The 26,560-nt window shown below is 35.5% G+C and overlaps 1 protein-coding gene across 1 annotated transcript in view; it reads right to left on the bottom strand.

Annotated features, from left to right (window-relative positions):
- Positions 1–3,076: 3,076 nt before the first annotated feature.
- LOC145661880 (uncharacterized) overlaps positions 3,077–26,560 on the bottom strand; it is a 45,482-nt gene continuing 21,998 nt past the window's right edge. Inside the window, exons 2-5 of the mRNA XM_081727222.1 lie at positions 19,074–19,140; positions 10,477–10,611; positions 7,133–7,368; positions 3,077–3,175 (exon numbers count right to left, since the gene is read on the bottom strand). Coding sequence (XP_081583348.1) covers positions 3,077–3,175; positions 7,133–7,368; positions 10,477–10,611; positions 19,074–19,134 — 531 coding nt within the window. The 5' untranslated portion in view covers positions 19,135–19,140. The remainder of the gene's footprint in view (positions 3,176–7,132; positions 7,369–10,476; positions 10,612–19,073; positions 19,141–26,560) is intronic.

Raw genomic sequence — 26,560 nt, 5'->3', positions numbered from 1 at the left:
GAAATGGACTGACATGAGAAATAGGTGTTCTACCCAGATGATGAAAACTGAATTTATAGTAGCAATCAACTCTTCGACTTTAAGCTGCAATGAGTTTTTCGACAGCCTGAAGAAAATTCCAAACTTGAAAAATATTATAAGTGTAGTTCAGTTCACTCGTGAAGTACGATTTTTTCTTTTTTTTTTTAAGTAAGTTTAAGTAAACTAAATCCAACGTTTTAAAAGTAAGATTTACCCAATTTTGCTTATAATAACTTTTTGTATTAGTTCATACTTTTGTATTTCTTTCAGTCTAAAATGATTACTCTTTTTACCCAATCGCAACTCCTGGAGCCGCCACTGTATATGAATTTTCTTCAGCAATATTATTCTGCAGATTGGCTCAGATGGACTTCCATTCATGGACTGGAAAAATTGCTGTAAAATTTGAAAACTATTTTGCCTACCAGATCTGAAAATCGTAAGCTGTCAACCTGAGATAATCATTTTGTGAAAACACAACTTTTACGACGTTTTGTGTTCACATGCGTGCAGTCGTTCTTTCAGAAAAAATGTTCCGGGGGCACACGTAGTATTCCGGGGGGCACTTCTGGAACTATTTTATTTATTATTATATTATAGACGTATTATTTTGGTCTCGTCCGGGGGGCACTCTCAGAGCTCCGGGGGGCAGTGTCCCCCCAAAAACATGTCTGGAAGAAACACTGCATGCGTGTTAGAATATTCGTTGTAAAACATGTTCAACAATCCGCAGTAACAAATTGGGCAACTTCATTTACTATATGTGCCCTGGATACGTGCAAACACAATGGCTGTTTTTTTTAAAAAAATCATTCTGTCTTCTTTACATTGACAAATATTAACGAGCTGCTTTCTTTCAAACAACTGACCGGTACATTCATTCCAGTTCACAGGAAACGATCGTGTGTCAGTAGTGATGGATCATTTAGCTATGCAATTCTAGTAAAATGCCGTTAAGAGTCTCCATCCCGGCGAAATTAAAATACCGCTAATTTTACAGTAATTATGTGATATCTTCAAATAGATAAAAGATAATCGAAATGTGGAACAAGAGCGCCCTAGACAATATTATTTTACATGAGAAACTGTTATCACGACTCACTTATCTGCTTTCGATTTCGAGCCATTTTGAAAATCGGCATTTATTTTCGCGTTTCTAAACAGCTGAAAGCGGAAAGCCACTAGGTGACTTGTGATAACGATACCTCACGCAAAATAATATTGTCTAGGGCGCTCTTGTTTCATATTTCAATTATCTTTAATCTATTTGAAGATAAATTAAACATAACTTTCTTACAAGGCTGTCTGTATTCTTTATTATAAATTAACGAGAAATTGGTAGAGGTAACAAATTATGTTATGTTATCTATGATTTCAGTTGAAATAGTAGTCTGAAGAAGGAAGTGATATACTTCGGAAACTGTAACATTTCTCGTTAATTTATAATAAAGAATACAGACAGCCTTGTAAGAAAGTTATGTTTAATTTGTGTTTAAGATGGACACAAGGCCTTTTTATAAAAATATCTATTTGAAGATATCACATAATTACTGTAAAATTAGCGGTATTTTAATTTCGTCGGGATGAAGACTCTTAAAGAGACTAATGGTAGTTCTAGAGTGAGTGATTGACTAATATCTTGCCCGATGTACTTTATATATTATACAGGATTGCCCATAATAATGTACATGATGTTTCAAAGACTGTGGTGAAGAAACTAGCAACATAACTTGAACATAAATACATTACTCTCATGCCTTTCCTTGCAAGAATTTTGAACTCTGTTCTCCATGGCATGGTCCACAAATACACCATTCCAATTGATGCACGCCTGGAGACGAAGAACAACGCTGTCACAAGCAGCCTGATAATAGAGACCTGCACGGGCCGGGCTTGGGCGGGACGACACTGATTTCTCTTCAGGTCGGGCCGGGCTGGGGCCGATTAATTGCAATTCTTTAATAATTATTGACTTTCGTTAAACGATAATTGGAATAAAGCCAAACGTTGAAGAAATATGCCCGTGAAAAATGTTACAAGGAATGCAATAGCTATTTACAGTTTGTGTTGCTTAGCGGCTCTACTTTCACTATAGAGGATTGCAGTAAATTCAGTAAATTGAGCGCGGTAAATTAAGCTGTGACCTTTACCTTCACTGACCCCAAAATATGACAAGAAGGGGTGGGAAAGTTTTGCCTGTCGCTAAACAATATTGTCATCTTCACTTTATGCTAAAAATCAATTAAGTTAGATTTTTGTTACAGGAAATGGAGCTTTTGTTCTGTCGATGACAGGCAAAGTACTAGGAGGTAATGATACCATTCGGGAGGCAAGCATCAGGTTGTGAACCAGAATTTACAAAATGTTTCTGAGGGTTAGGTCAAGTTTAATACTAAATTTTGAGAAAGATTGCGGTTCCAGATATATATTTTTTTAATTTATCGGACCGGGGTCGGGCCAAAAACTTTTTAAAATTTATGGGGCCCGGGCCGGGCTTGGACCAAGAATTTTAAAAAACTCATCGGGCTGGGCCGGGCTCGGGCCGAAAATCTCCAAAGCTTTTTGGACCCGGGTTGGGCCGGGCCTAGGTACATTCGGGTTAGATTGGGCTCAGGCCGAAAATCTCCAAAGCTTTTTGGACCCGGGTTGGGCCGGGCCTAGGTACATTCGGGTTAGATTGGGCTCGGGCCGAAAAATTCGGCCCGTGTAGGTCTCTACCTGACAGACCTGTACTGGTATCCCATAAAACTCATTTGTGATAACTTCCCGTAGTTCGGCCAAATTGCGTATGCGATGTCGATACACTTTGTCCTGTAAAACACCCCATAAGAACGCTGTTCCAGAGACAACTGTTCCGCCATTTTTGTCTGGCATACACTAACGGTTCTAAATCCAGTGACCGTTATCCTCACTTTCAGGCTACACAGTGTTGCCATATCGAAACTTTTTGTCCAGAATTACAAATACTACAGTCAGTCGAACATAATATACATAATTATGGGCTACCCTATTTATTCATGTAGATTAGAATTCTTATTTAGGATTGGAACCAAAACTATACCGCATAACTAATTGTAAAGGTGAACGTTTGGTCAACTTGTTGGTCTAGATCTGTGACACGAACTTCGCAGTCAGATTTTCCCTCAGTGTTTTCCTGCAAATAGAAAGAATACAACCATTTGTTAAGTAGGAAAGCAGAATATTACTGTCTACACATTATAGTTAGGCACCGACTTAGTAGCTACAAGAATTAAATGTAAATCACAAAGAAAAATCAACGAAGTTTGTGAAAGGAAACAAACTAATTGAAAGTAGAGAACTCAAATCAAACTAGAACTTGACACGGCCGGCTAGAGCCTTTCAGTTTCAAGTATGCCCTTACTGGCGCTGCTGTCGATGTGTGTTTTCCAGTACCCCCTCAAAAGAGGAGGGACAAGTTGTCATGGCCGAGATCCTTCTATAGTTGGATGCGGATAGGGTTGCCATTTCGAATTATTTCCCAGCCTTCGCTGTGCACTGTCTTGTTAGTCATTCTAAGTAGCTTATGATATTCACTCGCCAAGACAAAACGAATAAATGTCAAATTGGCAACACAGCCGAGATCATTCATTTCTTTCCCCAAAGCAAATGGAAGATTTCCTCCGCAAGATGGCAGCAGCGAGGTGCGATGTTGGACCGAAGTATGTTTCACATATTTTCCGAAGGCACAGCTGAAATAGACAGGCTCTAGTTTCTTAACCATTATTTACAAACTTAAATATACTAACTCTACCATCACTTTACATGCTAGATTGTGTAATCTACAGTCATGTCCAAAATTATTGTCGCATGTCTATAAATATGTTGTTATAGGAATATACTGTAATTTGATAACGAAATCGCCCAGTATTTCTTATAATGTTAGTAATATATGTATAATCGACAAAGACATGTATGTGGCAAATTTTATGTCAAAAGAGCAGTAAACAGGGACAAAAAAACAAAAATAAAATTTTCTTGTCCATTTAGCAACATTTTGTTTTACTCATTCTAATTTTCGTATTTACAATACTTTTCCTATGATATTTACCACAAATATACATTTCCCGATTATACACATAGTATCAGTATTAAAAGTATCCTGCAAAATCATTATCAAATTATATTCTTATAAGAAGACAGTTATAGATATGCGACAATCATGTTGGACATGAGTGTACCTAAAATTAAAGAAAGAGCTATATTTAACAACAGTTACATTGGATTCAGTGTCCTCAAATTAGTACAAAATTAGCAATTAAAAATATATCCATTTTTACCATTGATATTAGCAGTAGTTATTTACCATTAATTCAGATATATAACCACAAAGATCTTTTAAAATTCCGTAAAGCCAAATGGTACCATGAACGTTCTCTAAATTGAAGAATGTACGAGGCAAGATTTTAAAATAAGTACCATTTTTAAATAAAGAAGCAAGTATACTTTACGTAACACTTTTATTGTTACATGAAAGCCTGTACCTTAACGTACTTTCCTACATAGTTCCTACCAATATTAAGGTACTTATCATATCGTATAACATGCTTTTAAATTTTATCCTCATATAAGTCTGCCGCTTGATTTGACAACCGGTGCAACACGGCTGTTTTGACCTCATCATCGTCGTCGTGGCACTGATCACTCAGATATTTCTTCAGAATACTTCTTAAAACTTGAGGAAACTTATCAGATAAATGTCTCGAAAATGTGTCGTCAAAAGTAATGTCTCGTGTCGAAAATTGTATATATTTCTATTATAATAGTTTTAACAGTGGGTTACCATTAGCAGCTAAACAAGCAGATGCCTGGGCTTATAGCTGGTCGTAGAGGTGCCGAAAGTCTGTTTAGAAGTATGTTATCTCACCCTTGCTGCACAATGACTGTTGGTGGAGCTCACCTGGGGGTCACGGAACATTCCACCGTTTACCAAACAGTATCGTTAGATCCTAGATCTAGAGACTTAGTAGGCCTAGGTAGGAGGAGTATACTGAGTAAAGTACGCCGTTACTTTGGTGGTATGAGAATACGCGATATTCTGTTGGAAGCTCAGGTCGTTTAACTGTAAAGTGCACAGATAAGCTCAGAACACAGTGTCTACGACATCACAAATATACGACACTAAATGAAGACCATGGGTGAGTGCGGTATATAGATCATTGCCCGCATATTAGAATGTCAAATTTGAATCCTGTATGTCAAATGCGAACACATGCTGTTTTTTCTGATTACCCGCAAGCTTACGGAGACACATAGAGTCGTCATAGAATTACGGAGACACATAGGGTCGTCATAAAATTACAGAGACACATAGGGTCGTCATAGAATTACGGAGACACATAGGGTCGTCATAGAATTACGGAGACACATAGGATCATCACAGAATTACGGAGACACATAGAGTCGTCATAGAATTATAGAGACACATAGAGTTATCATAGAATTACGGAGACAGAGTTGTCATAGAATTACGGAGACACATAGAGTCATCATAGAATTACGGAGACAGAGTTGTCATAGAATTACGGAGACACATAGAGTCATCATAGAATTACGGAGACACATAGGGTCGTCATAGCATTACGGAAAATGATTCATATGTTGAACACTGCAGTGTGCGGAGCAGAAGCTTATACATTACGGAAAAGAGATAAGATATATTGAAGTTCTCCGGAAATCCGGTAATGGAGAAACTTACTACGATTAGAATGGAAAATAAACGAGAGCCATGAGGAATACTAGGGGGAAACAATATAATTAGAGATACCAGCAATTAAAAATAGATGTAAATATCATTTGTTCCTTTGTGTAATTTAGTAAAGGCATGGAAGGAGGAAAATAAGGAAGATAAAGAATCAGAAAACTAACGGCTAGTACAATATTAAAAGTTTATGACAAGAAGAAAAGATCAACTGAGGTCTGTGGTACATGCAAGCCTTCATTCGTAGCATGTTTCATACCAGTAATAGCAGATAATTATGGTGATGAGTTTTATTGGTAAATATAGAAACTGAAACCCGCTGTCCCGCAATTACAGAATATCTAAAAAAAATCTTTCGATTTTGATGTAAATTCATTCGACTTTCAAGCATTATATCTTGTTCTCGTCATCCCCTTGCCAGATAGGCCCATACCAGTAGGCTTGGGTGAATCCTCACTACCTCACTTGGAAGAAGATGTCCACTGATTATCATCTTCCCAGACTAATACCAAACACAAGGAAGTCCATATTGGTATTCATGACTGAGGAGATGAACAAAGAGCATACAGTTGGAACGATAATTTATTGCATTATAAATGAAGCTTCACTTTCAGCTCCACCCTCTTCTGTAGGAAGATAGTGCCTTGATGACAAAAGGATTGTAATTTTCTATTATATGAAAAATTGAAAGTGGCTATGTTTGTAACTTCGTAACCCTTGAACCACCCGGCCGATCTCGATCAAACTTTCACATAGATGAGGTTCGAATCTAGGATGTTTTTCATCATTTCATTTTTACGTTGCAACGTAGGGGAGATAGAGGGCGGTGAGATATATAAAAATCAATATATATAAAAAAGAATGCGACTATGTAACTTAATAACTCTTGAAAAACCCAACCAATCTCTATCAAATTTTTAATATAGATGAGGTCTGGGCCTGGGAAGTTTTTGTTCATTTCACTTTGACTGTAGAACTTAGGGGAGGTGAAGAGGAGAGAGAGATATACAAAGATTAATAACTATTGAATTACACGACCAACCTCGATCAAATTTTCAACATAGATGAAGTTCGGAATTGGGATGTTTTTTTATCGTTTCCTTTAACGGTGCAACTTAGAAGAAAGGGAGATATTTAAGAATGATCAAAAATTACCGATATTCATAACAAATCCATAGTTTTTGAGGTCACTGAGACGAAGAGTGACATTTCCGATGCAGTTTAAATACAAATTAGCCCTTTTTGTCCAAAATAAAACGTATTCTCCCCGTGCAAAGCACAAGTATTCTGCTAGTTATACCTAAAATTAGAAAACAATAAAGATACACGATATAAAATATTGAAATCTCTAGTTAAATAATAATAATAATAATAATTAGGGTGTTTGTTTACCTTGATAACACAATTCGGTGTTACGTAGCTTATTGATGGTGGGTTATCGTTAATGTCTCTTGCACTTATAGAAAGAATCAAAGCGTTATTATTCAATGAAAGTTGTCCATCTCTTTGGCTGCTTGATTCAAAATCTAGTTCTGTTTTAATCTCTAGCTGATAACTATCTTCTACTTTTGTAAGAATTGGTTGAACATCAGCACCAGTAGAACTGGTAATTTTAAGATCTCCAGTGCCTGCAATTGTATAAATACAAATAAAACTATTATTCAAGACGCAACATAAAATTATATTATTCATACTTCACTTGTAGAACATTAATTTTCTACATTTACCGCTAAGGATATGTTGGGTAATTGCATCTCATCATTCACCTCGCAAAGTTCGCAAGAACCGATTGCACTTCTGTTAATTCTAATAAGGAGGTTTTTCAATGATCTAGCCACATAATTGACATTATAGTATTTATGCCATTTTACCTGAGAGAACTCTGGTAGAAAGACACTGTTAAACTTCTGTAAATGGTGTCCATCAGCAAGTGGAATCACCTCCTAGTTTTACTGTATAGACAGTCCTCGAGTTACGTAAATTCGACATAGGTAAATTCAAACTTTCGTTAAAAAAAATCAGTAAGTCTTACAAATGGTAAGTTACTTACGTCTAAAGTAAGAAATACTATTACATTTTCAAATTCTATTTTGGGAGAGATCTAGTAAGAATTAACTATTATTAAAATTATATTAATTAGTTAGTTTTAATTTTTTAAACCATCAACATTGTAAGAATATAAGCTTATGGATCCTTCGTATTTGTAAAGCATATTATGTCATTGAGCTTTTACATTGCAGTGTTATTATATAGTGTTTTTTTAAAGTTTTTTCTTCTTATTTTGTCGTACAGTGTTTGCAACAAAGTTCAGGTTATAGTAAAAAAATCGACTTACGTAGATTTCAACATACACAAAGAGCCCTAGAATGATCTATTTACGTAAGTTAAGGACTGTCTGTATTTTTATTTACGTCACAGAATAATAAAAGCCAAATACACTTTTTATAATGTTTAGCTTCAATCATATACGCAATGGTGGATTCACGGATTCACGAGGAAGTAAGTGACGGGCAAACTTAGTTGATTCTTGATACGCATTATTCTCATACATAGAGCTCGAAAATTCCTGAGCACCAGGTTTCCATGGCAACTGAAAATACGAATCTGGTGCTTAGATAATTTAAGCCAAAAATATAAAATAGGTATCAAATTGAATTATTGAGTATTCGTCTAGTTTTCGGAATTGGCGTATAAGTTAGAAGAACATTTTTCGAGCACCTTCGATATATACCGGAGAGTTTCATAACATGGCCTTGCTGTTCTCTATTCGCTATACAAACCACTTCCAAGATATTGCTTTTCAATTTTCCGCTGATAAGAAATCCATCACCACCAGCCTTGTCACTTTAGGAAAGGTGAACGTACTTCATCTCCATTAGTTCATCATCTCCTTTTCTTTTTATTTGGCCAAATCTAATGATGCTCTAGTTGATTTTTCAAAGCTCTTGCTTTCGATGACAGAAATTTTGATTATATATAGCAATGATCAGTTTTAAATAGCAATATAGTCTGTAACTCTAAGTATTCCTAAAGCCCTTTTTCTACATGTGATTCTGAACGCTGTCTTACCCAGGTCCAATTCGACTTCCGGAAAATGAAAACCTTGGTTTATCCTGTCACGATTGCTACAAGAAATTTCTAGCTATTTAAAAAAGAAAATCAGCGTCTGTTCAAGCTTGTTGGTCATGACCCTCCATGTTTGTCCAGATCATTAGTTAAACGTATGCGTTTCACCGAGCAATTGAAAATTCTAGTCTGGACAGCTGGTAGTTACGGATAAAAAAATTGGTGGTAGATCAGGCCAGTTCGACATATCTTCACCTGTTCATAGTATTTCGTTCTTGTCAGATATCAGACACCCTTTCCAGGCTCTCATAATGCCGGAATGTTACCTATTAATATACACGTCCCAAGTCACTTCCTTCCTTTCCCCTTCCCCAGATAGTGCTCTCCGAGGGACGTCATCCCTCGACGTGACGGGCTTAAGGAACCCAGAAATGTGTATATATAAATGAAATAAATAAATATATGTCTTTTTCCTTTTTTTCTTTATAAGCGCAAGCGACAATGATTTTTTCAAATATAAGCATACCATACCTCCACAACCTCGCACTGTTTTCTGTTACCCCTTTCCCCCTAACAAAAAACAATTCCAACTACTAATGGGTTAAGTAATACAGAACCAATAGGAAGAAGGTTAGGTGCATGGAGGAAAGAAGCAACCCCTTCTCCAAAGTTAAAATGAGGTGCGTATTGGATTTTCTCTTTATGGAATTTTAATTTTTATGAATTTTCAAAAATCGTATAACGAAAGTATTTTATCGTGTTGATTGTGCAGGAAGTATAATGGCTCCAATTTTTAACGATTTTTTTCACCAAAAATTGGAGTAATTTGATCTCTCATTTAGCAACTGTTTGTGTCACCATTTTTGCAACACTGACACAGGATCCGATAGTTATCCCAAGTTGTTACTCAGCTCAATTCCCATAATTGATATTGGTCCCTTAATCCAACGTACACAGGAATTTATTTCGGGAGAGGTCCAAATTCAATATCGGGATAAATTAAATTAAAATTTGTAAAATCACTCCTAAAATTAGACTAAATTTACAAAAAAGTCGGGACTTTCGGGGAGGTCTGGATCTCAGAACCCACACCCTGAACTGTACGTCCCTGCCCCATCTTTTTCACTGTGATGTTCGTCACTCTGTACTTGTTTGGTTAATAGATGCATTCCATATTAACTTCTGGAATGGAAGTAAGAATTATAAAGTTTGAAAACTCATTTTGAGTGATCCAGGGTGAAATTTTACCCCAGTTTTAAATTGGAGATAGTTAGAAGTCGAGACCTAAGTCTGGAATCGAACTAATGTAGTTTTAAGTGTTATTCATCATCACCGTATGTTTCCTTACCTTCCTTAATTTTCTCGATTTTTAAATTAGGAACATGAGAATTGAACGCTGAGCTGTTATTTTCAATTACAACAACTTACACATAATTCTCTCTTATGATATGGTGTAATATTTTCCGGATTACGGAATCTTCATTTATGGAAAAATGCACATGTATGTAAAAAAATTAAGAAAGAATAAGAAAAGAAATATGTACTTAAATGTTACATAAACGTTGAATTCTTTCTAAAGAAAACAAACATTTATATTATTTTTTTAGATAAAAATTTAATTGAAAATTAAATATAAACGTAATCAAAGAAATTGTATATAAGGTACTTACCATCATAGGTCAACACAGCTATAACTCCGGCATATCCCTCATCTAATTCTATTCCAATTACATTTGTGGCTTGAAGAGATATTACGATGTTCGCATTGTTCGGCACTGGAGCATTAACAGCGCCATTACTCCAATCTATTAAATGAATAAAAATACTTTATTTCTAGTGTAATACATTTTGTAGAATATAACATTTTGAACAATAATATTGTTCTTTCATTAAAATCTCATTCAATTCTTTACTGTTAGGGTGGTGCGAAAAGTGTGTGGTAGCAGATGGTGACCATTTTGATTAATCAGGTTTTGTGGTTTTCATTAAATATAAACGTAACACTATTCTATAAATACATACATTGAAAGTATACAACTCGTTTCTCTAATCTTATCCAAACTGATACTAAAAACTATAGATTTTAGTTGTGATGGACTAAAATATAGGAAAGTAATGCCGTATAATCTTGGTTCCGAGTTACAGAAGATAGCGAACATTTTACGTAAGTAAACTAAGTAAACTCAAATGTGTCGGGTGAAGTAAGCCCAACTTCAATATCACATACAGTAACGTAGCTGATACAGCACCCCTTTTTAGCTCTCATCCATCATTTTATCTGCAGTATGTTTAGTAAATAGAGGAAGAAGAAACATTTTAATGCTAAAATGCTTTCCCTAAACGTAGTTCTATTCTCTCCAATTTCTCAATTTTATAATCTTTATTTAGTTCTAATTTTATCGAATTAATAACTAGCCTTTTCTCAATCTCGTTCTTCGCACGGGTGAATTTCGATTTGTACGTTATCGGAAGTGCCACTGTTCTTCTCAGCGACACCGAAAACTGTGGATTCGGCATTAATATCGGTCATTTATGATTGAATATATATATATATATATATATATATATATATATATCCTCCCCAAGTTGCGCGGCTGAATTTGGGTTTAAACGGTATCGGAAGTGTTACCCTTCATCTCAGCGACCCCGATAGCTATGGATTCGACACTAATATAGGCCATGTTCGATAATTTTTAAACATCTCCCCCTTCCCTCCCCTAACTTGCACCGTCAAAGTGAAATGCTAAAAACATCCCATGCCTGAACCTCATCTATGTTGAAAATTTTATAGAGATCGGCCTCGTGATTCAAGAGTTATTCAAAATTTCAATGTGAGACGCACTCGCCAATCCAGAAATGATAGTCGCCAGCAGCTCTCACGTACAAATTGCGAGAAGTCCACTCCTCCTCCCCCCCCCTAGGTCTTCGGTTTGACGGCAATTAGATTCAAAATTGACAATTTTGAATTGGACAATTTATATACATGTTAAAAAATATCTTATCTTAAGATTTCACGTTAAGTCAAGGGCCATTGATGGAAATTGTCAGCAAATCATCCCATGTGTCAGTCTTCAGTAAATTCCTGTAGGCAGTCTTAACTTTGTTGAGACTGCTGAAGCCTTTCTCAAATGAAACAGTACTCAACAGGTAAAACTGCACAAAATGTGACAATTCGAAGCAAATTTGGCAATCTCGTAATGGAGTTTTCACTGTAAATCTTTTTTTCAGTGTCTGATTCAACATCGATGTAGAAAACAAGTTTATATTCTGCCCACTCTGCTAACAATAAGACAAGGTCCACTTTTTCACTAAAATTGCGAAGCAGTTGAGTTTAGGCAGAAATCATTCCTACTAAACACTGGTCATCAGCTCTAAATTTCTAGTCGACAACAACGACCTGGTGACCGGAAATTTTGCGCCCTGTATATATATATTTCCTACATTGTATCGTCATAATGAAATGATAAAAACCATTCGAGACCCGAACCTCATCTATGTTGAAAATTTGATCGAGAGGTTCAAGAAGTATTAAGTCACGAACATAGGAACTTCCATTTTTATATATATAGGTTTCCTATTTTATTCATAAAATTAATGTGATATTATAATTAGAATTATTATATTATCATATTATATAAAATAATATTACATAGGAAATCTTATAATAATATTATATTATTATATAGGAAATCTTTGTTTTTATAGCTCTTGATTTAAGTTTTTATTCTTGTCTTTATTTTGTAGTTGCATATTTTAAAGAAGTCTAAACACCTTTCTTCTATTTCTAAACTTGTTAGTGTTGGGTTGTTTTGACGATATAACTAGACTGTACAGATCATGTTCGTATATAAAAATGGTATCAGAGCGCGAACACATCTGAGAGACGGGTCTATAAATGGCCTGATTTAACAAGAACTATAATAACTGCAAAGCATTAATCAATTAAGAGATGTCATTATATAGAAAATTTTCATTTAAGACTTTTATGGAATATATCCGTAAAAGTCAACTCATAATACGTTACAACTTAATAAAATTCTTCCAGTATCGTGCCAAGAGGGGGGGGGGGGCGACGGCTCCGCGAGCCGAAATAAGGGGCGCAAAATTCGGGAGGAAGAAGGATAGAAAAAAGGGAGAGGAAAATTTACTACTATGTACTTAAATTCTCTTCCTGTTTTAGGAAGTGGTCCTACGGTGTTACTCATGTTAGGAAATTGCATGTGCACATATATAAAATGGAAGGAAAAAGCAATAAAAAGTTCAAAATCAAAGAAAAGCAGGGTTTGTTTTTGAAAATTTTCTTACGATTCGCACCAACCATGGTGGCATTTCGCGGCTGGTCTGTCGATCTCACTCATATGCATGGGGGCGCCGTCGTATACTCTCGCTCCAGGCGCAGATTTTCCACGGCACGGCACTAAATTCTTCAATCACTTTCTCATTCTTTGAATCATATGTACAGTTAATCTGACTGACTAAAATCGATTAACAAATTATGGTATCAGCTTTTGTAAAATCTACAACAGTTTTTATATTTATTCTTTTATTACAGATACGCTTTTCTTCTACTACAATTAATTACATATATCGGTTTATTTTTTTAATTAATTCATCTGGATCATAATACATTTCTATGTTTCAATATGTTATTGTCTTAAATGCTGTATAATCTTCATACCTTAAAACAACCATTATTAGGAATATCCAAATATCTATTTCCTATAAGAAATACCTTATTTCGACAAATTTTGAAATAAATATTTTTCATTTTACAATGATAAAATTTATTAACATCCTTAGTCTGATCTTGACTTCTAGCAGTTTGGAAAGTTACAATTAAATCGGTGATTGCAGAAAGAGTTTAAGTCCATTTTGCCTAGCTCTGAGATACTGAAAAAAAAAAAAATAAATAAATAAAATTCAAGAATGCAGATTTTTATTGCACTCGGTCTATAGTTCAAGTTTGCGTTTACACTGTTGTAACACCTTCTACACTTCCACTCTCTATACATAAAGTTGTGTATACTCTCCAAAATGGAAAGGTTCATAAACCAAATTTCAGAAAATGTGACTCAGGTAGGCCCTATCTGCAAACATCGATTCAATTACAAAATTGGCATTTCGAATTGTCTCGAATTAAATTGTGTAGTTACATCAAAGAATGAACGTGTTACTGCGTTTTGAATACATTGATACACGTTAAATAAATAAATGATTTTCGGTTCTTCTAATACAGCGTTTCCCAACATTTTTCAACTTGCGGCACACTTGAATTCTTGCGGCACACTCATATAGATATTATTATTATTATTATTATTATTATTATTATTATTATTATTATTATTATTATTATTATTATTATTATTATTATTATTATTATTATTTGTAAATATAAAATACAGTGGTATTTTTCTCTGTGATTACTGATCTCCTCACAGAGAAGAAAGTTCGATCACTGTTTTTTATCCCATGATATATCATTGTGCATATTTTCCATTTTAATTTAAAACTTGACAACAATTGCAATGAAATATAGGACTCAGGTTTCTAAAATTCCTTTTTCGAAAATTGTATCCAACCTTGCACAAAGAAGGAAGATCACTAAATAATGAAGGAACAAACAAATCTCTTTTACTTTTAAAACACAAATGTAGGTAATTTGTATGCACGTTTGCTTTGTCGAAAGGATTGAATGATATTTTAAAATTTCAAGTTACGAAATTGTCTGCAACAATAAAGAAGCAATGATGGTCATAACAATGATAACAAATACTTTTTTCAACATTAAAAATGCACAGAAAAGTAAGTCAGTATGAAACTTAAAATTGTAAATTCATAGTAGAGATTCATAGTAATGTGAAATACAAATATACATTTATCCCTATGTCTTGCAATGTGATTGCTATAAAATTAATAATTTTGTTTCAATTTCGTGGCGGCACACCAGCGGCCCACTCGCGGCACACCGGTTGGGAAACGCTGTTCTAATATTTCTAAATTTCACTTGCTCTAATAATTAAGCACATATTTAATTATTGGTATTCTTATTTCCATACTGCTTAATATTATTTTCCATTATGAGATGTAGTTGCGCCAGTCCCTGTTACAGTCTATTTATGCAATACATCATTATTACTATTAGCTTTGGAAACCGTTTTCTCAATCTACCCTTCTACATTATATCTTTATAATGTCTTAAAAGTTGGGTATCAGTCTTAATGGAAAAAGAATAGTAAAATCCTTTTTTAATTCTAACTTTCTAACATCTCTTTCGTAATCAAAATGAAGCTTTAGGTTTAGACAATTTTTTAAGTTCCAATTACAGTTGATGCTATTCCAGATAATTCAATTTAATCTATAATAACTCCATCCTTTCTAATTTCTACTTGTCAGAAGAAAATGGAAACAAATAATAATCTATAAGTTTTATCGTATCATTTCCAGCATATGTCATTCCATCCTGTGCACCTCCAACTTCAAATTTCATATAACAACCTGTTTTATGAGGATGGATAAACGCATCACCAACTTCTATGTCATTCTAAGCCTCAGTCAAATTATTGCATGTCCGTCTGTTTAGTGGAAGACTTTGCAATTCATAACTTTGAATATTTTTTAAGCCTACGCATTTATTATAGACAAAAAAGGCATGGTTATAGTTGCTCCGCCAAAATTAATCAAATTATGCTCATCTGTTATTTTCATCTTAATTTCACGAATCTTGTCTCTAATTAGAGGAAAAGTAACGGATAATGAGGTTTGCATACAAGTATATGCTTAAACTCTGCATCTGTTGTAAATGACTCTTTAACTCACGTTTATATATGTACATCAGTGACGTATTTAGGGAGTGGCTATCGGGCTCAAGCCCTTCCCCCCGAAATAAATTTGTTATATGCACAACTTAATTAACATTTGTCGGTACCGAAAAGGAAAAAATATAAGTGCTTATTTACGTGTTGTGCATAGGCCCCCCGAAACAAAATCCTAAATAGTCACTTAACGAATATTCCATGAGCTTCATTATAGTGAATATTTATTGTGTGGAAAGGATGTAATATTGGTAGTTTGCCTCCAATATGTTTTACTCTTTTCTAGATGTTTTTCAGGCCCAAAACCAAGAAAAACTTATATATTTTACATTGTTATATTTTCATTTCTTGATTCACTTTTTATTCGATATTTCAAACGATTTTTGATAAGGTAATGTTTATAGATTCAGATTCTAAATAATCATTAGATCTTTTAAACAGATTCTAAATAATCATTAGATCTTTTAAACAGTGTTGCCCTTCTGGAACAACAATTTCTTTGTCACTATGTTCAAATCTATTTATTCCTTCAGTTCGGTGGTTATCCCTTCATCTAATTTATTTTAGAGGGCACGGTGGCTCAGTGGTAGAACGTTGATCTCTGGTGCGTGGTTCCTTGGTTCGATCCCAGCTCGCGCCAAGTGGGCTTTGTGATGGAGAAACACCGTGTTCGTGGGTTTTCTCGGGGTTCTCCCGTTTCCTCCCACTTTCTTCATTCCACCATTTCATTCATTTCTCACATCACCGTCTCCTTTAGCCTATCCAGCATAAGCATCGGACGTTAAACTTAAAGATTTCATTTTTACTTTATTTTATAAATATTTCAAAATAGTCTTTGTGTCTACAAAGAGAATATATCAGAATCTTCCTTATAACAAATGAGGTGAAGGAAGAAAATGTTCTGTACCGGAACCCTTTAGCTCATGGCAGCTTCCAGATGTTTAGGTTGTGGCTAGGAGCTATGGGCTTGAATCGTATGAGCTCATGGCAATCTCCAGGGATTTTGGCAAGGTAATACTCCTTCGTCCAGGGCAACCTCAGGAGCAGTGTAGGTTAAGCGATCAGTGATCAACTGATGCTACTTTCCTCTTCGGGTCCATTTTTATAAGCGATTTCTGGATGACTCGTTCCTTCTCGGGTCCCGTCGTGCTGGCTTCGTGTCTTCCTGTTTACTTTATGTGTTATCATCTTTTATACTGATAATTGTAAACAGTAGCACGTGTTGTATGGATAACATGTGCTCGCACTGAAAGGTAGGGATCCTTACAACATAATTCATAGTGAAATCTTTTCATTAATACTGAATTATTACCAGAACTAAGTTTGATTTGCTTAAAAATATTCCAAGAGAGAAAGTAATAAGTTAATAGAAGCCATCATTCAAAAATAGAAGCTAGTCAAATCAAAACATGACTAACCGATTAAAATAAAGGGAAAATTGTAAATATTGATCAAATATTATTAACACGCAACAAATTATGACAATATTATTTAAAAAATTAATTCTGTAGGGAAAAAATAAAAAATGATATTCATACAACGACTCATAGTAATTAGAATTTACTACGTAATATTGCATCAGTATGAATATTAAGGATAGAATAAACATCAGGAACGCTTTTCAATATTTAATGAATATAGATAAGTTTGTTCAATGATAATGAAGTAACACGAATTCATTTCTTTCCTTTAATTTGACAGAAGTTACGTTCACAGTACAAATGTTACAACCATTAAATTTTGTGTGTGATTATAGCTGCTAACTTAATTTGAAAATGTTAACAGACAGGGCTGCTACAAAACATGGACTCCACTGTTTTAAATTTTGTGTTGAACATTTAGGGATATTAAGGGGAAAAAGTGCTAAAAGTCACTAGCTCGCCTGGCTATTAACGCAAGAGTAGCTAGGACAAGTAGGGTCATTATAAGACGAGCATTTTAGTTATTATGTTTAGGAGAGTCATAATAGCCCTAGTTTTACTATGGAGCTACCTCTGGCTAAGCAGTTAGCATGCGCGCCTTTGGCGTGGGAGACCTGGGTTCGATTCTCGAAGGAAGTTCATGTGATTCGCGTACCACCTTAAGCTGTAGGTCTACGTCTCGTATAGTCTCGTCGCTGAACGGGACGATAAACTGAAGTTAAACCAAACTTAATTTTACTACAAATATTGGGGTTGCATCTCGAAGTACAGCCCGCGTACAGAGAGATAAATTCTTTTGTTTTAATAATTTCATTTTTTTTTTCAGAAAAAAAGAAAGTTCAGATATGGTAATGGCCCATTCCCTGCTTTCCTGTGAATACAGTTATGACTATGATCATTCCATTATCTGAAATAAACTAAAATGCAATAAATTTTCAGTAAAAATTATTTCAGTATTTTGTCAATTTTCAAGAGAAGACCGAGACTCGGCTTGGTCTCGTCTCAAATTACAAGTGTCTCTGTCGATCTTGGTTTCGACTCGACCAAATTTCGACATGTTGAGTCTCGGCCTCCTCTCGATTCATAAAGATCCGTCTACTCTTGATCTCCGTCTCGTCTCGAAATTCCGAGACAAGACAAAACGAGACTCGAGACTAGTCTCGGTGTCGGTACTATCTCTAAAGTGGTCCCGGGCTCGCTTTTACGATGAGAGAGCATTGAAATTTGAAATCATCACAGTGAATCGGAATCCACCTTAAACTGTAGAACACGTCTCACAGTTAGACTTGGTTCTGAAAAGAGACGGTGAACTTCAACAAAGAAATAATATACAAAATAAAACAATGAGAATAGCTTACGTATCTCGATACTTTTATAAAAATAATAATGAAAGTAAAGACCAACTACTTGGCGTGATAGCCTTTCTAGGCCTGAGCTACCGCAACGCCATCTGTTAGCGACCCTCTGAATTATGTCCAGCCTAGCAACAAACCATGCTCAGCGCTATGTGTCACCCTGTCTCTATTGTGCTGCCAAAATGTCTTGAGCCGTGGTAAAAATGCGAACTAAAGTCCACACCCTCACATACCCACGCGTTGAGCCAATAAGGATTCAGCTGTTGCTAAGCGAGAGAAAGCGAGTGGCCGACGATAGCAGCGCTCACAACGGAAGACTAGGGATCAAGTCAATGTGGCATTAGTAGAACAGACTTATCAAGAGCTTTCTAGACCTAATGGCTGTCTCATCTTTTATTCGCTTATCTCACAAAGCTGGGTGGACGCCGGAAATTGAGAAACATCGGTCGGGAATCGAACGCAGGACTATTCTGACGTGAGTCCACCGCTCTGACCACTAAAACTACGCTACGGTGTCCCCAATAATGAAAGTAGGGACATTTTAAAGTCCCGGCAGATTCATATTAGGACGCGGAACATTCTTTCCCGAAACCAGGACTATCGCTAGAAAATCGGCAAAGTTAGTTATCCTATATAAAATTCTTGAATGTAGAAACATAAAGTAATTTTATATACGTACCTTCAGCTAGCGTTGGTAGTAAAGGATGAAACAAAAGTAACAGAAAGAGACACAACACCATATCCTCCTGAAAAGGAAAATAATAATTAAATAGAAGAGAGTGCCTTTTCCAGAATCATCAAATTAATTTTTGTTATCTTAAAATGTTATTTCATAAATTGGAAGCTACTTATTCCACAAATTGGAAGCTACTTATTCTATAAATTGGAAACTACTTATTCGATAGATTAGAAGCTACATATTCCATAAATTGGAAGCTACTTATACGATAGATTAGAAGCTACTTATTCCACAAATTGGAAGCTACTTACTCCATATATTAGAAGCTACTTATTTCATAGATTAGTGGCTACTTATTTCATAGATTGGAAGCTACTTATTCCTTAGATTTGAAGTTACTTATTCCATAGATTGGAAGCTACTTATTCCTTAAATTGGAAGCTACTTATTCCATAGATTGGAAGCTACTTATTCCGTAGATTGGAAGTTACTTATTCCGTAGATTGGAAGTTACTTATTCCAAAGATTGGAAGCCACTTATTCTGTAGATTGGAAGTTACTTATTCCAAAGATTGGAAGCCACTTATTCCATAGATTTGAAGCTACTTATTCCATAGATTGGAAGCTACTTATTCCATAGATTGGAAGCTATTTATTCCATAGATTGGAAGCTATTTACTCTGTAGATTGGAAGCTACTTATTTCATAAATTGGAAGCTACTTATTCCATAGATTAGAAACTACTTATTCCAAAGATTGAAATCTACTTATTTCATAAATTGGAAGCTACTTATTCCATAGATTAGAAACTACTTATTCCAAAGATTGAAATATACTTATTTCATAGATTGGAAGCTAGCTATTCCAGAAATTGGAAGCTACTTATTCCATAAATTGGAAACCTTTTGTTACGTCGATTGGAAGCTACTTATTCCATAAATTGGAAGCTACTTGTTCCATAGATTGCAAACTACTTATTTCATTTAAAACATTCCTTACAAGTAGTACGTGTGTCACTGTTAGGAGGAGTCAAACAACAATAAATAGAATCTGTTATATTTAAAATATTGCATTTAAACTACAGTAAATATTTTCGTACACATTCATAAATAAATAAATAATCTCCTTTGTAAAATAAAAACTGTCAATCACATCAGATTGGCAAGTAACTACAAACTTTGTAGCGACATCAAAATTTGATTTTCTCGAAACTTACGCATCAGGGGTATAGTCACGGGAACAAATTGGTGCCCGACCACCCCATAGCGCCATCAAAATTCGATTTTCTCGAAACTTACGTATCAGGAGTGTAGTATGGGGCAAATTGGAGCCCGACCGCCCCAAACTTTGTAGTGCCATCAAAGTCCGATTTTCTCGAAAATTACGCATCAGGGGCGTAGTCATGGGACAAAGTAGGACCCGACCACACCATATAATGTCTTGATTACCAAATCGGGTTCGTTGTTGTGTTTATTACATTTTTGCTTAATACTTACACCAACTGCAGAATGTTCATTATAGGATATGAAGAAAAAGATTTTTTTTTGAAAAAACATTTTAAACCATGTTAACTAACTAACTAACTAACTAACTAACTAACTAACTAACTCACTCACTCACTCACTCTATGGCTTATGAAACCCGGAGGTTCAATGCCGTTCAGAAAAGCTCTTCATTGACTTCTTTCCTTAGCCAATTGGATCCAGTTTCTACTTTGTACTCCTATTTCTGCGAGGTCTATCTTAATATTGTCCTCCCATTTGCGCCTAGTTCTTCTTAATGGACTTTTTTTTCGATTGAACATCCAGTTAATACTTTGAAAGCATTTCTACTTTCTTCCATTCTGGATACATGACCTGTCCACCTAAGTGTCTTAGATTTGATGACTCTAACAAAGTTTAGTAACCACGTCATGTTCAGAAAATTAGAACAACTGAAATTAAACAACATCAATCAACGTTACTAACAAACAAAGAGTAATATTATATTTCAACTTTGAGTAACTTTTAAAAGTTATTAACAAAATCAATTTTCAAAAAGCGTTTTAAGAGTACCCGTTAAATAATCTGGGCAGTCATTCGACTAATCAGAAATAAGCATTTGCTAATATTAGCTGTTTTGGACAAACAAAACAAATATTCATTGACATCTTTCATCCGTATCCTGTTTCATGTAGGTGGATTACCACCCGGAAGTCAGTACATATTTTAGCTCATTCCCTTAACTACTGCGCAATGAAACGTTACATATTATAAATATTGTACTATAAGATAAAGTTATGTTTCAGCTACAACACAAGACACTGATTCATTTGGTTGTGTCTTCTGATGTGGAAAAAGGTAACAAATCAAATCAAATATTTGATTCGTTTAACAATGAGCACACAAGATGGCATTTGCTGTTAGATCTTACTAGAAGTGCTCAATTTTATGAAATGTTTATTACTGTAAAGTGCTTTAAAGTAATTATCTTATTAAAAAGTAAATATATTGTTTGACTGGTTTTCTTGTTATGATTCACATTTTATTTAAATATTAATTTACATTTAAGGAAATAGATTTTGAGAAGAAACTTGCGCAGAACGCCATAATGCGTTTTTGCCAAATTTGTACGTTTAACTCCTGGATTCTAGCGTTGCAGTTCGAAAACCGTAACTTAGCTGTGAATTGCAGTAAAGGTCGAAAACTAATTTCTCCAGTAAGTATCCAAACAGAATTGCACGATTACTTCCTTTATTATCTGGCACTCGACACTACCTGGCAACGCCGCACTATTCAAGCAGTGTTTAGCATAGCACCGAGAACAACTAGTGATCCACCTTAATAATAAGTTTTTCCAGTATTTGCGCTTCTGTTTATACACTTGTTCTTAAAAGCTGTGACAAAGATTTGTAGAAATGTAGAAAGAGATCTATATTATTTCCAGCTCTTTATTGTACTGTATGGGACAGAAACAAGGACATTACGCAAAAGCGATGAAAAAGGACTGGAAGATTTCGAAATGTGGATGTGGAGAACAATGGAAATAATTAGCTGGGCCGAGCAGGAAACGAATGAGAGGGTGTTAAAAATGATGGAGGAGAAAAAAACAATTTTAGATAGTATTAAGAAGAGGAAGAGAAACTGGTTTGGACATTGGCTAAGAAGGAACTGTGTCATAAGGGATGTCCTAAAGGGTATGGTGGCAGGAGAGAGAGGGAGGAGGTGAAGGAGACTACAATTAATGGACGATATTAAAAGAGAAACATTGTACGTGAAGCCGAAAAGTTTATCGGAAGACCGTGAAGCATGGAAGCTTCTTAGTTGCGGCAGGTGACCTATTAATAATGACAGAATAATTATGATCAGTGGCGTATTTACGATTTCGTTTCGGGAGAGGCTTTACTAAGTTTATTCCTGGAAATGTGAAAATTCTGCAAGGTATTTTATTTACTTCAAAATAGTACAGTAAACAAAATTTCGCGGGAGATCAAGCCCGGAAGCTCCCCCTTAAATACACCATTGCTTATGATGATGATGATGATGATCATGATGATGATGATGTGATTTATTGAGTACTATCGTGCAGTATATTAGTAATTTTTGTTTTCAATTTTAGGATGTAGTGGTTTATATTCGCAAGTCTACTACCTAGACAATTATATGTTTATATGTTACTAAGTAGTTTAACTACAAACCATAGTTCATAGACTGGCTTCATATTAATATATCATCATCATCATCATCATCATCATCATAGGCATTCTACCATTATTGGGAAGTCACTTGCTGAGAAGCTTTCATGCTCCGCGGCCTTCCGCTAACCTCGATATCTTCACGTACGATATTTCTGTTTCGACATCGTCCATTAATTGTAGTCAACTTCACCCCCTCCCTCCCTTTCTTTCCACCATTATATCTAGCATGTCCCTCATGATATAGTTCCTTCTTAGCCAATGTCCCATCCTCTTCTTAATAATATCTAAAATTGTTATTTTCTTCCCCACCATTTCTAATACATTCTCATTCGTTTTCCGCTCGATCCAGCTAATTCTCTCCATTCATCACCACACCCACATTTATAGGTAGTAACACAAGAATAATTATAGCCTAATCTAATCTAAATAAAATAGAGAGTTTGTCTTGTGACTGTCTGTCTACCTGTGTGCAGGACCAAGAGTTACCAAATTTGAGTCTGGGGTACCTTGGTCAAGGCCCCAGACCAAGACGAAGAGTTTTCTTCACATTTCGAACCAGAGGGGTCTCAGGGGGGGGGGGGGGAGAGGCACTACCGGGACATGTAAATGTAGTAGAAAATGACTTATATTTGTGTCGAATCCATAGTTTTCGCGGTCGCTGAGATCAATGTAGCAGTCTCCTTCAGTCCCGATCGCATTAACTTCCAAATTCACCCTATTCGGCTGTGGGTTGGGGGTCACCGGGAGGATACCCAGATATGTAAAAATAATCCAAAATGACCTATATTAGTGTCAAATCCATAGTTTTCGCAGTCGTTGAGATGAATGGTGGTACTCCCACAGGCGTTAATTTCCAAATACAGCCCCCATGCGAAGAATGGGTATTTCAGCTAGTTATGAATAAAATATTTTGTACTTGGAAGTGTATCTTCTTACTGAAACGTGATTGATTTTGTGCTCTTGAGGAAGTTCAGTTATTGTTTTGGAGAAAGGCAATAATAATATTATTTTTGAGGGAGTAAAGCCATAAAATTAACGAATAGAGAATCACTACAAAGGGGAATAGCCATGAGTCCCCATCTTACGAGATATTCGTTAGATATTAGAAAAGCGATTCATAACAAAATTTCCTTAAACACAGAATATTGCCATATTTTCCCATTGCATTGTTTCCTCATTATCTTTCCTGCGTCATAACTTATCACAATAATCTTGGCAGTGACTGATTGCATCTGATTAATGATAAGGGAACTAATTGATGGACGGTGATAAATAAAGTATATTTAAAATAACATTTTCATTAATTATCATCTATTGTGTTATTATGAGTTGACCGTTTTTATTTCTTTTGAGTCCCGATAAGCCTATTACCACTTTTCCACGAAATTTGCCCGCTTCTTGATAAAACAGAATTATATTTTATTTTTCTATAAAGTAGAAAATCAGACTTTTTTTCTCCAAGAAATTCACATTATTTTACTTTTTTTAGTGAAGGAATGACTAATGAACAATACTTTTCCCTGTTTAACAGTGAACTTAGGTTAATGGTTTTCACCTTTGTCATCAGAAAATACAGGGTAAACAACAAGTAAGTAGTCTGGTTTTGTATTTCCACGTTTAGATATAGGGTGGAGTAGAGGAAACGCATTTATTTTTTAAACCACTAGTACTCGGCGACGGGTAGGAATATTGATTTTGAGCGACCGTTGGCAGGCAGCTCAGACAATGCAGTTTCAGTCGTTATGAAGGATCTTATAAAAGAGAGAATCTGCCCTTATAACAAAATCTTGAAGCCATACGTCACAGTTTCGCCATCCCTACTCTGCCCACTCCGCCCAATAGGATTGCAATGTTTTGAGCCAACAATCGTGGCAGAAAAGAAAGAGCCAATCAGACGATGGCAGAAACAAGAGTACCCAATCAGACGTGTCGATGCTCTGTTTTTTTTTGTTTTTTTTGGCTTCATCGATTTAATAGGATGAAGATACATATGAGCAGATCCTCTATTTATAACATCCTTGGTCGTTATGGAGCGTTGGAGCGTAGAGCATCGTGTATTCGCAGTCGAGCAGTTCTTTAGAAACAATGATTTTGTGGTCACGGCTCAACGTCTTTTCCGTCAAAATTTTAATCCCAGATCGAAACACTATACTCCGATGGGTTGTAGCGTCCAGAAGTACTGGATTTGTCATGACAAAGAAACCATCTGATCTTCCCCGTTCAGTTCGAACTCCGGAAAACGTAGACAGAGTGAAAAGGGCAGTTCTTGCTAGTCCGAAACGATCCGTTAGGTGACAGGCTGTATCGCTGGGTCTGTCACATCGTTCGCTTCATCGCATCTTATATGATGATCTAAAATTTTCTTTTTCGTAACAGATCCAGTACTTCTGAATGCTGCAACCCATCGGAGTATATAGTGTTTTGATCTGGGACTGTACCTTGATGTTTGACATTAAACTTTCAACGGAAAAGACGTTGAACCGTGACACAGAATTATTGTTTCTAAAGAACTGCTCGACCGCGAACACACGATGTTTTACGTTCCAACGCCCCATAGCGACTAAAACTGCATTATCTGAGCTGCCTGCCAAACTCAATATCCCGCCGAGTACTAGTGGTTTAAAAACGCGTCTCCTCTGTTCCACCTTGTACTATAGATTGCTCATTGTTGTACTCAAGCAGTGTTATTTCAGATTATGCTTGGGGGTCGGATGGCAAGATCCTCCGATACAAGTAGATTTTCACGATTGTTCATTGGTAGGTTCTTTATTATTATTATTATTATTATTATTATTATTATTATTATTATTATTATTATTATTATTATTATTATTATTATTATTATTATTATTATTATTATTGAGTTTATCGTCCCATAATTATGTACTAAGGCTAAGGAAGATGGTAATGACGACAAGTTGAAAATGGTGGAAATATGAAACTAGGAGGAAACGGGAGAAACCGGATAAAAATCACGGCACACGGTGTTTGTCCACCACAAAGCCCATTTGGTGGGAACTAGGATCGATTCAGGGACCCCACGTGTCAGAGTTGAGTGCTTTAACACAGTAATCACGGCCTCTGGTATACTATTGCCCTATTAATTAAAAATATATATAAAATTTGAGAGGAGATAATTACACCCCTGGAGCATCCTCCCCTATTAAGCAACTGACGGTAAAGCAGTGGTCGCCAAACTTACGAAGCTTCTGAGCCACCGGTTTTAAATCCTACTGCGAGTTACCAACCAAAAGAACTACCAACTCTTAAAAAAAAACTTACATTTGTTTATTGCCTATAAACTTACATTTCTAGTAAATATGAAATTAATTTTAATTCAACTGTATATAACAAAAAGAAACTGAAATAATAAATAACAATAATACACAACAAATATTATTTTTGTAGCTATTCTGGAAGTCAGCGGACTAGATTCCCTAGATTTAGCGACTTTTACCCCAAATTTGCAACACTGATCAAGGTTAGTCAACCGGAGCGTTAACACGATCTACAGAAAATGTCCCCGCGAGCTACTAGTAGCTCGCGTTTAATGGTTTGACGATCACTGCGGTAAAGGATAATCAACGGACGAAAAAGCTACTGACGGAAATAATCTGTGAATTTATAAATAAAGCGCACTTGGTAATGACCATTGAACTAATTACATTATGCTAGGGTGGCGGGGGCTGGTCTCACAATTCAATTCTCACAATTGAAAGAATGTTAACTGTGGTCCAATGGTATTCTAGGGAAAGGGCGTATATATATATATATATATATATATATATATATATATATATATATATATATA

Source organism: Thermobia domestica, chromosome 10 (genome assembly GCF_964235325.1).
Source record: "Thermobia domestica chromosome 10, izTheDome1.hap1.1, whole genome shotgun sequence".
NCBI lineage: Eukaryota > Metazoa > Arthropoda > Insecta > Zygentoma > Lepismatidae > Thermobia > Thermobia domestica.
This window is presented reverse-complemented; position numbering and strand designations above follow the sequence as displayed.